Genomic DNA, 17,567 nt, shown 5'->3' with positions numbered 1-17,567 from the left:
CCAGGAGAGGTGTTTGCAGCTCTTACTCTACAGGGTCTATGGGGCATGGGAGAGCAAAACCTTGTAAGATGGAGGGAATGGCTTTTGCCTATGCCCTGAGTAGTTAAATAAAGTCCTAAATACGCCCTCTGCTTCCCAGGCAGCTGCTACAATAGTCTTTCCTTCTCTGCTGAGTTGAAGAAAAATATAAATTATTTGCAGGAACCTCATCACCCTGAGCAGAACTCACGCTAATAAACCTGTGGGACACAGGGGGAGAAAATTCCCTGCTTCATCCTTGGCTGTCTGACTTTGGTCCGTCCCAGTTTATGCCTGGCCTCTGTACCACGTGTGAGAGTGAGAGAATTAGCCAGATGGGACTGCTGGTGCACGGGGACTGCCCTCCATGGGCATCACTCCTACCACCAGCCTCTCCCTTGGCCACCTTCTTGAGATGTGCTCACAGCTCCCAGGGCACTGGCACAGGTCAGCGTTGAGGCAGAAAGGCTGCAGCAGTTTCCACCCACCCCCTGATCTTGTATTTCTGTTACATTCAGGATTTTGTTATGGGCAAAAAGGGGAAGGACTCTCGTGTATGAAGCCAAGAACTTGTTGACAGTCTGATTAAAAGTTGTAACAGGGCAACCAAAATACCACAAATATTTATTATTACTCTAGTTACAATGATGTTAATGCAATCTAAATTATCTAATTAATATGAGACCCTTGCGATCACAGTGACAACCAGCTCAGGCCATGGCGAGTCCAGCCCCACCCTGTGACCTGATGGTGTTGGGTCAGTTCAAAGCCTGTGGCCTTCTGCTAGTGATGGGAAAAGCCATGTTTGCCAGGCTGTGTTTGCCTCTGAAAAACACTGTCAGCCTCAAGGTCTGTCTTGTTGGCTGACAGGACCCGGCTAGCCGAGTGACTACTCTTTCTCTGTATTTCCAGGTGTCTGTCATGTGTGGAGAGCCCTTACCGGTGTCACTGGTGCAAGTACCGCCACGTCTGCACTCATGACCCCAGCTCCTGTTCCTTCCAGGAGGGACGAGTCAAGCTGCCCGAGGTAGGAAGGGGCACAAGGGCATGTGTCACACATGTGGGGTGCTCAGGGATGATGTCTCCTTTTGGTCCTGGTCAGACCAACAGTCCAGGAAGCCTTCTCCACCTCCAGTCCCACACTCTCCCTCTTCTGCTCACCCTCCAGGAGACCCTCACCTTTCCCTCTGCAGATAGCTCCTCTCCTTTCTGCTCCACCAGACCCCCAGGGAGCTGCCCACTTCCTCCACAGGGAGTGTGTCACCTTGGAAAGTCATTGCAAGCTCCCAGCACCAAGGGACTAGGAGGGGTAGGAAACACTGGACGTGCATCTCCTCCAGGAGAGAAGGAGGTTGCCGCTAAGCAGATACTCCAGGCTGCTGAGGTTTGGGGAGGATTTAGAGCTATGTCCACAATGTCAGTGGATTTCAGCCGTGCTTTGAGCACCTCTGTGGCTCTGTGGATTTGGTGCCTAATGGCCAGCGCATCAAACTGCCTCCAGATGAGGCTGAGGAATGCCTCATTGCCAGTCGCTGAGCTGAACTGGACCTTGGGGCTTAATACAGAGCTGGCTGCTGTGCTGCAAATGCCGTCTGGCTTGTATTGTAACTAACAAGCACTTGCAGACAAGTGGAGCTCGGGAGAATTCAAATAGGAAGCCTCTTAATTACTTCCTGGTCAGGAACAGTCTGAAAGCATCCTGGCCTGTCTGGTAAATGACCTGAGATGCCTCGTTGTTTGCCTGGCCCAAGGGACCAGGACCCATTAAGAGATCTGATATCTGCTGAACCACCAGGCGCAGAGGTGGCTGCTGATGACTGGCAGCGTGTGTTGCATTCACAGGATGAAATCGCCGCTGCTGCCTGCTGGGACTGGTGTCTTTAACGTGTTCCCTCACCTACCCCCAGACCATGCCCCCTGCAAGCCAGTTTGCTGGACCAAATGACACACGTGTAGTGCCTTCACACTTCTATGACATCCCCCGTTCCCTCCCACCCCTTCCTTATGTGCTGGTGGGGATGTCGCATGCATGCTGGTTGAGGCGTCCTTGAGCAGACATCCTGAACTGCTGTGGCATTGGGACAGGCCATAAATATTCATGACCAGGGAGATTGTCAGTTCTTCATCTACCAGGATGCAGAATTTGCTGTAAACCTGCTGGAAAACTTGCTGAGGAGCTGGAGGGCTTAACATCCTCTGCTCGGTGGTGAAGTGGTGAAAGAAGGCAGCCCAGGGTTCAGACCTTCTGGTAGGCTATCCCAACCAGACAGACCCTATTCCCTCACATGGAGCCTTGGCAGAGTTTGGCCCGTCCTGCTGGCCACAGGTCTCTGTGCCTTCCACTTCAGGAACTGGAGGGACCTGAACGTCTTGCTCTGATGAGAAGGTGGCATTCCTTGGGTCACTCTGTCTCAGCTCCCTGCTGTGCAATGCCGCCACTATTTATCTCCTCTGGCAGGCTCCTCTGGTGTGTCTCATGTAGCAAGCACAGGACTCACCTTCCCAGTTCCCACCTCTTCTCTCCTCCAGCCTCCTGCCCAAAGTGAAATGCTTACAAATCTTAGTGCATCTCCTCCTCCCTTATTCCCTATCATATCCCTGGTATTTCTGACACTTGTTCCCACCAGAAAGGAGATCATGAGAAACTCTCTGTCATCCCAGTTCCTTAGGGGAGGGACTAGGCCTGGCACAGCCCCTCATCTTTACTTTATCCTCTCCAAGGTCTTGCTCTGCAGAACTGGGGAGGAGGCAGTCGACTCATTCTCCTCTGCAGATCTGCCTGTTTTAGCACACCTTTTCCATCGCTGGTTTATCACCTCTCAGTTGTTTTGTTTCTGCAAATTATCCTCTTCAGACTGGGAGACAGCTCCAGGCTGGGGTGCTTTGTCTGTCAGTAGAGATTGCTTTCTCTCTTCTGTCCCTTTTAACAGAGGATTTCCTGCTGAGCTTCAAACACTCCCTCTCTGATCTTGCAAAGCTGCTCTGTGCAATTTGCATGGCAGCAGGAAGAGGCATAAGCCTGGCCTTAGAAGACGACTGTTGATCTGCAAGGCAGTGGTGGCGTCATGCAACACATGTATGTTACATTGGTCGTTGCTGATGAGGGCTGCAGCCCTGTTGGCTTCTGCAGCCACAGGGCAGAAACCTCTTTCTCACAGGAGACAACATTTGGCAGGCAGCTACTCAGCTCCGGAGCTGGTTTTGCTGTCTGCTGTGTAGAAGAAACACTCCTCAGCACTGGAACAACTTGACAAAATCTGCAAGTATAATAGCCTTGCAAAACCCAAATTTTAAGAGCTAGCCTTCTGCCTGGCAATGTGAGAAATGCCCTGTAGCTTCAGGATCCTTTTCATTGCTGTCTGTGTGTTTGTGGCCCTCAAGGACACTAGGGCTGGGGAAGGATGGCATCACAAGTGCATTCTGACAAACATAGATTTATGTTTACTCTGTGGCCAGAAAGGTTTTGTCAAATGGCAGTTCGAACAAATGCTGCGTGTGTCTCCCACGCTTCTTTTGAGAAGCCATCTTCTCACTGACTCATCCCTCTCACTGAAGTTTGCAATGTCTATTTTTCATTTCACCTTTAATTTTTTCCTTTTCTGTCCTGTACTCGTGCCTATTCATCGAGTGGGTTCTTTGAACAATAGAAATCGTTTCATATCTTGAAGCCAAGACTGAATCCTTATTGCCCATCCAGACCTCCACACAGCTCCCAATGACATAACATGACTCACAACATTGACAGGACTGAGGTCCATTTCCAGACTTCCCAATCCAGACTTCCCAATGCCATCTTCAGCAGTGCTCAAAATGTACCATCACCTTGGGTGGGCTTAGTTTTACTGGCCTTTTATCTCTATCTGCAACGCTCCTTTCAATCCTTTCCTCTACAAGCACTTGGACCCCTGGAGGATGAAGAAGGGGAAGTGTTTGCTACCATCCAGGCATGAGTACCTGCTAAATCAGTAAGTTTCGAGGAAGTACTGATGGGAGACTGTACTACCAGCGTGGGATGGTTGGATCATCCCATTTGCAGTCCTTCCATGAATCTGCTGAGCACATCAGTGTGGCTGGCTTCCAGGATTGTATGGTCTGATTGCACCCAGAGACTCCTTGCCAAGCAAACAAATATTGGTGTTACTCTGTCATATGGACCTGTGCCAGAAACTCCTTCCCTCTAATCATCATTGCTGGCATGCCAAGCCTGCTCCCCTCCCCCTCACTCTGGCCTTCACCTTCTTTTGATGATACACCCACCTCCAGGTGATTTTGTTTTTCTCTCTCTGCCTGTACAGCATCTTGCTGTCATGTGGGAAGAGGCTTCCCACTCTCCAGATGGACTGGATTGCAAACGGATCGATTGGGCTGGTACCCATCACCCCTGGACCAGCCTGGAGCACTTTGAAGGGAGGCTTGTGCCCTTGTGTGCTTCTGACTCCATCATTTCCTTAGCACATCTCACAAGTTTCTGGATTCGCCTAGGTTCAGCCTGCCTTTCTTTCAGGTCTTCTTCATGTTCTCTGCAAGGATCTTGGGGTTTTTACTTTATTTTTTTCCTTGTAATATGAGTTGCTGATTGATGCAGAGGGCGGGATGAGTTTGAGACTGATCCAGTGGGACAGCAGAAAGGCTTTGGCCATGACCCACACTGTCCAGAAGGCAAAATGTTCTATCTCTGTAGCCTATGATTTAACACCCAAGGGAGACTTTTGGATTGCGTGGTGGATAGCTGTGATCGGCCAGCCCCAGGCTGGCACAGGGCAGCTGGCCTGTCACTGCATGGCAAAACTAAACCAGAGATGGAGATGGAGAAAGGACAGAAAAGGCACAACCCTTGCTGTCAACAAGGACCCGTGCTTCTCTTACCTGTCGCTCTGCCATAATAGAGCTGAATCAACTAGTCTGGGAGCCTTGGGAAAGCCCGTGTTTGCTCCTGGTGAAGATCTCCAGCGTGGTCATAAAGCAAGAGTATTTACGATTATGGCACTGAACTCAATCAAATAGAGTTGACGATGTCTCTGAATTATTTGCGGCAGAAATACTTCACCTTGGCGTATAATTTCCCTTTACAGCAGGTTTTCGAAAGCCAAGTCCACCAGCTTGAAATATACTGAGTGACTTCTTGCTTTATAAAGGGGAGTGGATATTATTGCTATTGAGGGCAGGAAAGGAAAGAATAAGAAAAAAAGAGACATTTTAATACTGAAGTGGATTGTTGTTGTTATTTTCCCAAAGAGAGCTGGTGGCAAAAGTGGAGAGAATTAGTCTCAAAGACAGAGGTAAGCAGGCCAAGTTTCTGGTTTTGTTCTTGGCCATCCTGTCTGTGCTTTTGACATTTGTTGCTGACCATAGCTGAAGTCGTAGTGCAGGTTTAGCATTGCGCCACAAACCACTGCATTGCAGACTAACACACTGTGAAATCAACCCTTGATGCAATCGCCAAGTAAGAGAGCTTGGTCACTTTCTTCTGTAAATGGGCAAGACAGTCAATGAGTAGTGGAGGGAAACTGAGGCACGGAGGAGTAAAACAATTTATCTAAAGGTCTCCGGTGTGATAGAAGCTGCAAAACCAGCAACTGTCTCTCCTGATATTTATTGCTCAACACACCTGGTTGCATTGTCTGTCTTGTCTTCATACAGACCTGCTCCGATCCAGTGGGGCAGTTTTCATGTCTGTGTTTCACAGACGTCTGTACAAGGATGGGTAAACCAGGGTAGCCTGCTTGAGTTGATGGGATAAAGGATTAAGTCTTCTTTTGTGCCGCCTTCTCTAGGATGAACACTATTTGTTCCAGGCCTTGCAACGGTTTTAGCTTTGTGTGGGGGAAAGGGAGGGAAAAAAAATGGCAAAAGCCAAAAGCAAGCCTAGATAACAAATCTATTATCCGCTGGGTTTAAAGATACATAATCATTTAATTACCTTGAAGGAGGTTTTCATCTTTCCCTGCTCAGCCGATTTGTGTGTGCATGTGTTTTTCTTCCTCCCCCAAACAAGCTTTTTATTAAAAGGATTTTCATCTGCCGCCTAAAAAGAGAACAGAAGAAAAGATCTCGCACCAAAGTGTTTTATGTCGAGTTGTACGTGCTAACGACAGTAAAGCCCACATAAAAGAAACAACTGCTTCAAATATTAATTTGTCAAAGGCGATAGAAAGCTGTGTGAGCCGCATGCTGGCGAGCAGCTGCGGAGGAGCAGAGTGTTGCTTCTCCCAGCGCTTGCTCACGCCTCGTGCCGAACGAAGAGCTGTACCAAGCAGCCTCTGGAGTGGAGTGGGCATATTCAGCACTGACTGGCCGCTTGTCCTTCTTGGGGATGGGGTTTTGGGGAAACAGGGAAGAAGGGAGGGGAAAAAAGAAGGCAGGGAGTGGTGATGACAGCTCAATCTGAACTGGCAAACATCTAAGAGGCGCTTGGACAATGCCCTTAATAACGTGCTTTAACTTTTGGTCAGCCCTGAAGTAGTCAGGCAGTTGGACTAGATGATAAATTGTAGGTCCCTTCTAACTGAAAATATTCTATTCTATTTCTCTTCTCTTCTCTTCTCTTCTCTTCTCTTCTCTTCTCTTCTCTTCTCTTCTCTTCTCTTCTCTTCTCTTCTCTTCGATTCTATTCGATTCTATTCTATCCTATTCTATCCTATTCTAGTGACAGTGCCCATGTCTCCTCATCATGGACTTTGTCTGTAGTAACCTCAGCAGCTCCCTTCCCCACCCTGCTGGTGCATTTCACTCTGTCTCAAGGAAGGCTTTGCCCCAAGACCTCAAAAAGCAGACAGGTTTTCAGGGCCTCCCAAATGTCCTGCTTTTTCCTCTTTGCAAGGTGCAGAAGGAAGGCACGGCGTCCACCTCCTCCCAAAATGAACGCCGGTGGAAATGCTTGGGTGGCTGCGCTAGGGAGGGGGTGGAGGACCTGCTGGGCCATCAGGTGAGCATGGTCAACTCTTTGCTCGTTTGCATCGACAAACCTTCTGGTGATGCATCTTCAGCTGTTGCTGTGGCAACTGCTCAGTTTCCCTCTGGCTCTTGTTTCCTGCCTCCCCTAACCTGGCCAGAGAGACAGCTGCTGGAAGCATCAGCACGGGGAGGAGAGAAAAACCCATCTCTGCTCAAATTAATGTATCTCTCATTTCTCAGAGACTCCAATGACAGTTGAGGCGAGGCCAATACCAGAGCGCTAAATCCTCCCCTGCTTGTCGATTATCCGCTCACTTATCCTGGCACCTGCCTATCATTAAGGGGAGGGTGTGAGGTGTAGTTTCTATGGCAACTGCAGGCAACCCGCTGCCTTCAAGTGCTGTGAGCAGGCAGGGGGACCAGCAGGAGAGGTGATCAGGAGCAGCTCTAGACAGGCAGATGCTGCGGGCAGCAGCAGCCACCCCATGCAGATGGGATCTGGCGTAGTGATGCACGCTTTTCATGGCACCTGCTTTTAAGCAGCATGGGGGTTTGGTGTTTATCATCTCTTTAGCTCTTAGAAGTGTTTCCAAGCATGTGTAATGGAGTTCAGGCTTGTCAGCATCCCATCGAGTGGGAGATGGGTAATCTGGGAGGAGGCTGTAGCTGATGGTTTGGATCCAGCCATGCCTTGGGGCTCCTGGTAGTTCGGTATTTCAGGCTGTGGCATTTCAGCCCTCATCCACCATTACAGCCCTTTGCCACAAATGGAGATGTATCTTGTGGTGGGTACGTCCTCTTCAGAGGGGGTGCTTCAGATAATAAGAGGAAATTAAACACAGAAATTGGAGGCCAGGCAGAAAGCTTTCCCCTTGTTCGCAGGGTCCTGTCAGAGCATGAAAATACTGCTCAGAGGCAGTATCAGGTAGTGTATGAGGCCATGGGTTTTATTTCAGCAGATGAGAGTTTTATTCCTGGGTCTGAGTTGGCTTGGATAAGTTCACCTTTCTGTGCCTCTGTTTCTCTCACACCCTCTTCTGATTTGGGTAAGCACTTTCTGTTAATAGCTGCTTGTACACTACTTAGTACCTAGAGCTGTGTTCTCGCAGTGGGGGCTGTTCATAAGAAGTCTTTGAGCACGTATAGACAAATTAGCTAATTTGCTGTTGTTTGCAAGTCATACTGACTTCCACTGAGGTGAAGAAAAGATGGAAATCCTGTGTGCAAAGTGGCTGCTTCTGTTATTTTTTGGCACCTTTTGTCATCTCTGAGCCTTCTGCCCTGCAGTCATCCAGCTGCCAGGGGAAAAGGTTGGTACCTTGTTCAATTTCTGCGGTAACTTTTAGCAAGATTTCTGATTATTGCGGTGGTGGATCTACAAGAAATCTGTCACAGTGCAGGGCAGCTCCTCATGTCTCTCCTTGTTGAGATTTCCAACCAAATCACAGTGGGAACTCAGAACTGATGGAAAAAGTCCTCCCTGTGAGTGGTTCATCCTACCTTAATGCACAACTTGTTTTCTTACAGCTTAGCTTCTCCAGCCACCATGTGAGTGACTAATCAAGGACCTGTTCATGTAATTTCTAAGAGCAACTCAGGGAGTTTGAATGGAGAAGTAAGAAGCATCTGACACTCAATACTGTTTCCCTGCTAAATGTCACTCGTAACAGTTGGGCTGCTCATCTTTTTAATGCAAGATTATTTATGCCGCAGGACAGAATGCTCTCAGAATGCAACAGGGTAATATTCATCTGTCCCAGCCAACACAGCACCCTTGAAATAACATCAGGAAAAGCTTATGTTGTTTTGATAGCTTAACTCGGTTCAATGCCATTGTAATTCCTCGAGTGGCCACAGGATTTTCTGGCTATCTGGACATCTGTTAGGACTGCTAGGATCTGGATGGCACCCTGCAGTTTGAGAGAGGAAAGACAATTCCCCATTCAGACTTAGTCCAGGGAGATGGCCTGGCACTGAAGCAGGAAGATTTTGTTTTTCTCCTTTGTAGCATCAGCTGCATTCACTGCTTTGGGACATGAGAGCTTTTGGGACCTGGCCAAGAAGAAACATTCTCAGGATGTTGAAGCTGCAGATAAGAGGTGAGGCTGGAATGTGTCTCCTGCCCTGCTTGAGGCATCTCCAGGAGACTGAGCCCAGACCCTCTTTCCCCTCCTTGTCTCCGAGCATGGGTCCATTTGCTTTGGCTTGGATGTTATCTCATGCTGTCATGGATCTCAGTGAGAGGGAGGGTGACAAGAGCCACAATATTACGGTCCCGACCTTCCCACTATGGAAGCCAAAGTATTACGACTCTCTGGGCTTCTGTCCTGATTTCCAAAGGAAGCAGGTTTGTGTCAACGTGGCCTGTGTGTGCAACCTCCGGTCCATCTGTTATTCTGTCTCCTCTACTGACTTCTGAACTAATTGGCCATTCTTGGCCTGGTTGGGCCAAAGTCTGGAGCTCTCAAAGATACCAAGTTCCTGCTAACTTTGTAAAAATGGGCAGCTTTAGAGGAGAAACAGACTTTTGGTCCTTTCTCAGGAAGAAAACACTACAGCTTGGGCTCAACCCTTGTTACACAACGGATATCCCCATGTCAGAGCGTTGTCATGAGATCTCTGTCGCTTCTGAGGGAGGCTTTGTTGGAGAATGTCCCTTATACATGCAAAACCCATTTGTTGGCACAGATGTATAGGAAACTTAGATTTGTTGCGGAGTAGAGTCTCAATGTCATTGGTACCTACATGGATGAGGGGTATTATTACAATGCTCAAAATCTGCAGCCTCATTGGGCTGCTGGGGTGCCATGCATAGGTGTGCGGTGCATTGATATATGGGAAAGGTCTTGTGAACTTCAGATGGAAGTCCTTACAGAAGGACAGAAGGCTGCCTGGGCAGAAGGATGCAGATTTATGCAGTAATAATTAGACAATAAATTCATTGCTGCTTTACAAGCTGTCTGTGCTCTGTCCCATGCTTTCCATGGCTTTGCACAATCCAGTTTTACTATGAGTATTATTCTGAAGTGCTGTCTTATTTAACCAGGGTTTTCATTTAACAAATGACAGACTTTGTCCAAGTAGATGCATGGTTATCTTGTCTCTTGCACATACACCACCTTCCTCAATGCACGTAATTTCTTCCTCAATTTCAAAATCAGGCAGTTATTCAGGAAACACTGGAACTGACACTACTTGCATATCTCCAGTAGCCCCTTTCCTTTGAGCAGATGGACCTAATGACACAATCATCTACTATTTTTGTCACTAGTCCACTCCCTTCATCCAGTGACCAGAAGGCTCCTGCTCTCTGGATCATTACTTCTCCTTCTGAGAGTGTGTCAAAGCAGCAAAGGGCTGAAAGAAAGCTAATGTTGTGTCTCTATTTAAAAAGGATAAATGTGGTGCTTGGATAATTATGGCAGCCTGACCTTGATCCTTGTGAAATAATGGACCAGCTGAAAAAGACTCTATTAATAAAGAATTAAAGGAGGGTAAAATCATTAATGTTGATCAGCAGAGTTGTGTGAACTGACTTCAGAGGCAGAATAGTCCTACGTTGGGATCAAGCTCTCAGCAGACCTGGGTTATTTCCCAGCACTGCCTGCATCATCTTGGGGGAGTCACTTTGCTTCCAATTAACGAAATTCGGCAAAGCACCATGTGAGAGGAGGTTAGTTCTCTTCATCTAGTTTCTGCTTTTCAAGTATCCACTCTGGTGATCGGCATCACTCATTGCTCTCTAGTCTTCACGACACTGAAGCCAGGGACCCAAGAGGTTACGACAGCCGAGCTAAGATCTGCTACTGATCCGTGTGTCTCCTTCCTCCAGCAGCGATATCTACACACTAATCTGTGCAAGCCACCGTTGAAGTATGTAGCTACTAGTGTGCCCAGAGCTTAAACAGGGCCCAAATCTCTTCCGTAGGATGAGCACCAACCTGCTGGGCAACCACCTTTTCCCAGGCACCAGAATCACTTGTAATATCTGACAAAAGAGAGCTGGTATTTCCTCTGAGTGCATGGAAGACTCTTAACTAGGAAGGAGCCACCAAAAGCGACAGCGGTGCAAGGACTCAATTATTCCTTTGTTGTCTCTGCGGATGTTTACACTTCCCATAAATCCCGTTGCTTTCTCCTCATCAGCTGCCTTTAAAGTTTGGAGCATTTTCTTCACGTATTACTACTTTTGCTCTGTCAATAAATAAGTACATCATCAATCAAACTAACAACATTGTAAACTTAGAAAGTGCAGATAAAATATATGGTCCATTAAAAAATTCTTTGACCGGGTGAGCTTTTTTCTAGCTAGTTTCATTGCTGTTGGTGCCGATGTAAATTTGGGGGAAGTATTCCAGAAATTTATGAAGCTTGGAATTCTGCCTGCGAAGCACTGACCTGATTCCACTTTATAACCTAATAACGTTCCCCGGCACTGTTTGTGTAAATTTTAAATATAATTTTTATGATGCTAAGAATTAGAGGTGTAATAACGTAAACACAACATGGACTGTAACTCACCCCTTCCCCTCCCGCACTGGGAATGCCAAGCTCCTTGCTGCTTGGTCCTCCAGATTATCCTGGGGCTGGAAAGTTGTTCAAGAATTTAAAAGTGATTCATTGAAGGAGCCAGCTTGTCAGCCCTGGAGCCTGAAGCCCTCTGTTTGCAGCAGTACAGCGTAGCTGCTAAACAAGGGTCTGATTTTGCTCCGGTGCTGTTACAACCCTGACCTAGAGTGACTGCGCCTGAGGTGTGAGAGACAAGTTTAGGCAACATATTCCAGGCAGTCCCTGCTGCCTCTCAGCTGCCAACTTGCTGTTTTCCTGCTTTTTGTCCAGGTGAAATCTGATTCCTCGAAAATCAAAGAAAAAAAAACAACTTTTTTTTTTTGTTTGCCTGTTTCCCTTCTCTTTTTTTCTCCTTCCTTCCTTCCTTTTCTTTCTCTTTTCTTTTTTTTTCTTTTTTTTTTTTTTTTTTTTGTTTTTTGGGGGATATGTTTTAATGTCTTTTAATCTAATCTAACTAGCAAAGCATCCAGATGCTGTGATCTAGATATCTTTATAAAGACCTAATCCCTGCCTCTCAAGTCTTACCCTCTTGACTTGATTACAGCACTGAGTGGGAGGGTCAGAAAGTCATAGGGAACACAGGGAAAATGGTACATTGCAGCTCAGCAGAGCAGGAGAAAAAAAGCTGTGTTGTATTTAGATAATATGTGAGTAAATAATAATCTGAGTATTGTTTCTTATGGGGTCCCAAAGGGCCTAAGCGAGTATGTTATTGTCCCCACTCAGATTCACTTTGTGGTCATGTTCGTTCCAGGCAAGATGGCTTGGATAGGGCACAAAGATGGTTGCTGAATGAGGGATATTGAAAAGAAAGTCTTAAAAAAAGCCCTGACATTGAGGATAAAGAAATGGATTCTGATGGGAAGAGAAAAGGGGAACTGGATGCTTTGAGATGAGTACTGGAGGGATTGGTGGTGGTGGCTATGTCTGGTTCTGAATGGAGATGGCTCCTACTCTTCTAGGAAAGGAAGGGTGAAAATCCATTGCCAAGAGTTGAGTTTATCTTGTCAAACATGCCTACAAGGAACTCAGCAATAGGTGAGCCCTAGATTCCTTCTGCAGAAAGTGGAGATCCACTCAGTGCTGCCAGGCATCGTGAGGGAGTAGTATGAAGGAAAAGTAGGAAAGATTCCTTCACCTGAATGTTCTGGATGCAAGAGATGGACAGGGGAAGACCAGTGAACTGGTATACCAATATAAGTTGGAGACTGTTGATAAGTGGATGGCTCATCATATTAAACCTTCATGGATGTTTTACCTGTTCCCACATAGTATGCCTGGTATTCAAAGTAGATCAGACTCGTTGTCTGTTGGAAAATGGAAAACTCTTTTATGAGACTTGGGCTCACGATCCTGGCCATAAACAGCAACAGTGAATCTGTACAAAATAAGGTTAGAAGAAAACCCATGCAGTATCACAAGGCTGTGAAAGATCCCTACATGCTTCATCCCTAGGAGAGGATGATAACTTAGAGTATCTAGTCAGTCTCTAGCTTATACTGGAAAACAGCATGGTGAAACATCTATGAAATTGTAACTATATGTGTATGAAACATCATAAAGGAACAAAACTAATTAGTTCAGGGCTAAGACCACATAGCCTCAGAGGGGTTTCATCGCCCTCTTTAGCACAATTCTCATGACGACTCCTACTGGGAACTCACTCGGGTACAGCTGAGATGAGAGCCATAACACATGTGTGAGAGAAAAGGAGAGAAAGGGGTCTCATATTTCTGAGACTTCATTATTTCTGCAAGCTACAGCAAAACACATTTGCAGGCATTCTACGAGGAGTTATAAATAAGGAAAATTAAACTACCATTGACCCAATGAGTACAGCCCATTTCATGCAGTGTTTTCCACTGCAAAAGGTCTCTGACTTGATAGCTGGCAAAATTTGGTGATTTGAGGTGTGCATCACTGCTGATACGAGTAATTGGCAGGGGTGGAGGATATTATTTTAAAAAGACTGACTTGTTTGAAAGCATTTAAGGAACAGAATGAAGCTACATACACAAAATTAATCAACAAGAGTACGCTTTCAAATGTGTTGCCCTGGTACAGATTAAAGTGGATTTTAGCTTCTCTGGAATCTGAACCAGCTCCCCTTAGAGTCAGAGGAAAGGCTTTATTTATTATATACCAATGACAAAAGGGATGGGATTGTGCCCCTCCTTGGTACAGTTGTTGGCAGTGGATGTTTTTATTTCACCTACATCATGTGAAAACCGTGCTTTTCCAACCTAGGTGATGTCCATTGCAGAGGGAGGGTGAAGAGAAACTGCCTCTGCTGGAAAATGCCCGAGATAACTCTTTTTTAAGGACCATAACTCTTTCTTAAGGACCCTTCTGCTTGGGTCCTGCTGCAGAGTCTGCTCTGAGCAGGTTGATGTTTCACGCTCAAAAATACAACCCTGACCAAGCACCCAAAGCTTGACTCAGGTATCAAAATGAGTTCTGCATTTGAATTTGAACCCAGAGCCTAGTCCAGGCTCTGAGGTTTTATGCAGTACATCACCCAATGAAATTGCCTTCCCTCACCCCCCCACCCCGTTTCAATTAGAAAGAACATTAGGTCAATCAGATAAAGCCACATTGGGAGGATTTCCTCTTTATGGCGCTCGCCTCTTCAATTATCTATAATGAACTTCCTCACAGCACTGCAAAGCTTTTTATATGCAAACGAATCCTGTTTTGGGGCTGCCGCAATCACTGCTTGTTAATGAACTTGAAACAAGTGTTATCAGAAAGGTTACAGCACCAGTGGTGGAGGGGGACAGGATAAAACTAGACAAGAAAGACTAGCTTGAAGAGCTGGGATTGGCCTGCAGGTAACATAGTGGACTATCTCCAACCCCCATCCTCCAGCCCCCTTCAGAGGCTTTTCTATTTGACAGACATCAAGCAAAATGCCCACTCTTGGGAAATGGCTGCTCAGCAGCAGATAGGGCTTTTCCATCCTCCTGTCCCACTGGTTCACTCTGCCAATGCATCTATTTCTCAACTCCTATAGCTAGGGAGAAAAAAAAAAATGAGATGATGTTGCCAAGGTCTTCTTTTTATGCCAAAAGAAAGAGAGAGAGTTGATTCAGAGGCCCCAGGACATGTTGGGCAGGTGAAGGGGAAGGGTCAGGGGGTGTTGAAGCTGTACAGTCCCAAATGGTATTTACACGTGGTATCTGCTGGCGTGGTCAGAACTGGAAGCTCTCACTCTTGCTTTAATATAGCCTAGACCACCTCTTTCCCCTGTCCTCTGGGGTGCTATAGGTCATAGTCACCCAGGGTTAGATTATGCCTCACTTTCTCATGCTGGGTAGCTGCTTAACCCTGCAGCTGGCCTTAATGCTGGTGTGCCTTGATAGAGTAGGATCATTGGACTCATGTTTGGAAAAAACTTTCTAGACTGTCAAGCCTTGCCCTTTTGTCAAAACAAACACTTCTATGACACTTTAATCACTGTGTTTCAGCGTTAGTAGTTCCCTGAGGGCATTTCGTCATGGGACAGGACAACAGCAAGAGCAGAGAGTGTTGGAACAGGATGTAGCTCCTCAAGCACTCCTGGGGGTCGGACACACCCTATTTCCACACTGGCTGTGTCTTGTGCATGAGGTATAAGGCAACTTCCAGCGCTCATAGATTCAACTTCCTGAAGTGTCCTCACACATGTCTGCTTGTTGAAGTGCTGCTCAGCACCAGGAAGACTTGGGGAAGACAGCAGAGAAGCACAGTGGTAAAGCTCATCACTGCAATGCAGTACCACACGGGCTTACCACATCTAACGCTTACACCATCCAGCCAGGTTAACATGATGACCTATTAAGCCTCCGTCCTTGGTAGCACGTATCAGTCTAGACCTTGTGCCAGATTAGCCCAGACAAATCGCTACCATATCCAAGATGATTTACCTCCATCCAGCTCCAGCGTTTGTGTGCTTGGCTGTCCTGGTTCTGGTGTCAGCCTGAGCAAAGCCAGTTGAAGTCCATCAACAGCTGTCAAGTACTTACACCACTAGCAGGACCTTACAATTGCAGATGAAAAATCGGATTGCCCCAAAGGGCTCTTCAGTCTGGCATACCTGCTAGGACAGACAGACCCTCTTTGGGGACTGCGGAGAGGTTTCTGGACTTCACTGCAGCAACGTGCCGGGTGGTTACTGGATTTTCTTCCTGCCCCTGGCCATGGATCGGCTCACACCTGCAGTGTGATGATTGATGGTTCTTGTAATTCTGTTCCTGGTCGGTGTAACTGCAGATGTTACACGTCTAATCCATTTCTTTATCTTCCTAAGATATTTGCTTCAGTAAGATGCTTCCGCCATCTGCTCTAACAAGCTCCCAGGCTCTCATAAGCCATAAGTTCTACTTTTGAGCCTTTCAGTCCCTTTCCCTACTTTCCGGCCCTGGATCAGTCATTTTCCTCCTGCTGTCCCTTGCTCACACCTACAGATTAAGTTTGCACCTCTTTATGTAAGTTCCCTGTCTCTGATTCCACCGACTGGACCTGGCTTTAAGTTGGGCTAGATGGGCTGAAATAGTGCTGCTCTCTGGACTGGACAGGGTGGCTGCACCATCACAATGCTGTGGTGCTCCACAGAGAGTAGGCAGTGTGCCAAATACAGTGCAGAGAAGAAAAAGAAGGGACAGCCTTTCTCTTGGCATCTAGGAGTCGAAAAGACTTAAAAGAGGGGACGGCCAGGCCCTCACAAGTGCTCAAGAGGGTGTGGTCTGGGCGTGTGGCGTGCTTATGTTTTGCAGACGGTTGTAGAGGTTTTTTAAGGGATCCTGCTTTATATCAAACTGCCTTGGATTAGTCAGGCGAACGCTGCAGTAATTTCCTAAAGAGTTGATAGCTTCCTAGAATACATGAATTTGACAGCTTGCAGTTGTCTGATTGTACTATGAAGAAGCAGTGCATTGCCACTCTATCTAAAGCTGTGCAAATTAATGAGACTTTGAATACAGCCTTCTGCAATGCAGTTTTGCGTGCTCAGACCTCTAGCTGTGCAAGGGACCCACCAAGAGGCACTGGATTAGCAACATCCACTTTGCATCGCTCCTTTTGTGAAGCGGTGGCAAGCCTTTCCAAGGGACAGACAGCATTTGGTGAAACACTGGCACAGGCTGCCCAGAGAGGTGGTAGAAACCCCATCCCTGGAGACATTCAAGGTCAGGTTGGACGGGGCTCTGAGCAACCTGATCCAGGTTAAGATGTCCCTGCTCGCTGCAGGGGGGTTGGACTAGATGACCTTTAAAGGTCTCTTTCAACCCAGACTATTCTATGATTCTGTGATCTCCACACATTGTGTAACAGTTGTTTCTTGGGAGCTGGATCCATCTGTAATAAATATTCTGTCCCGTTCTAAGCCAAAACAAACTCTCTTTTTAACAAACCAGAATCTGTAGCTTACAGTATGTCTTGCTGGAGCTAGCTGGAGCTGTGCCTTTTGTTCAATTGCGGGGAGGCAAGGAATTATGCTCAGATTTTTGCTTTATTCACTTCTCGTGTCATGGCATTGCAGCTGGGCTAAGTCCCTGGAGGGAACATGATTGCTTTCTCACTACCTGATTAATGGAGCAGGTATTAAAAAATACCAGAAGTAGCTTCCTCGGGTCCTCAAGGTTGAAAGTCTGTAGGGTGAACAAGGGAGATAGGAAAGGATGGTCTGCAAAAGAAATCCTCACCTGTTTATCTGAGCCTTCCCAGTAATGCTCCTTGAATACCCTTGTAATAGGCTGAGGCCTGGGGAGATGCAAAGGCTTTGTAATCGGTTGAAGCGAACCGTGAAGTGAGAAGGTTGAGAAGCATCAGAGGACTCCACCTGTGGCTGGGAAACCCATGTGCTGACTTGGCGCGTTGTCTTCTCTCTCCCTAGGACTGTCCCCAGCTGCTGCAGGCAGAGAAGATCCTGGTACCAGTGGAAGTGATCAAGCCAATCACACTGAAGGCCAAGAACCTACCCCAGCCGCAGTCAGGCCAGAGAGGCTACGAGTGCATCTTGAACATCCAGGGCAATGAGCAGCGGGTGCCCGCCTTGAGGTTCAACAGCTCCAGCGTGCAGTGCCAGAACACTTCGGTGAGCAAGAGCT

The 17,567-nt window shown here is 47.0% G+C and overlaps 1 protein-coding gene across 1 annotated transcript in view; it reads left to right on the top strand.

Moving 5' to 3' along the window:
- The window catches only part of PLXNA4 (plexin A4), a 420,437-nt gene that overhangs the window by 316,845 nt on the left and 86,025 nt on the right, over window positions 1-17,567 (top strand). The window contains exons 8-9 of the mRNA XM_086475002.1: window positions 931-1,045; window positions 17,354-17,554. Of these exons, the coding sequence (XP_086331128.1) occupies window positions 931-1,045; window positions 17,354-17,554 (316 nt within the window). The remainder of the gene's footprint in view (window positions 1-930; window positions 1,046-17,353; window positions 17,555-17,567) is intronic.

This window comes from Leptosomus discolor, chromosome 1 (genome assembly GCF_034619465.1).
Source record: "Leptosomus discolor isolate bLepDis1 chromosome 1, bLepDis1.hap2, whole genome shotgun sequence".
NCBI classification, from domain to species: Eukaryota; Metazoa; Chordata; class Aves; order Leptosomiformes; family Leptosomidae; genus Leptosomus; species Leptosomus discolor.
This window is presented reverse-complemented; position numbering and strand designations above follow the sequence as displayed.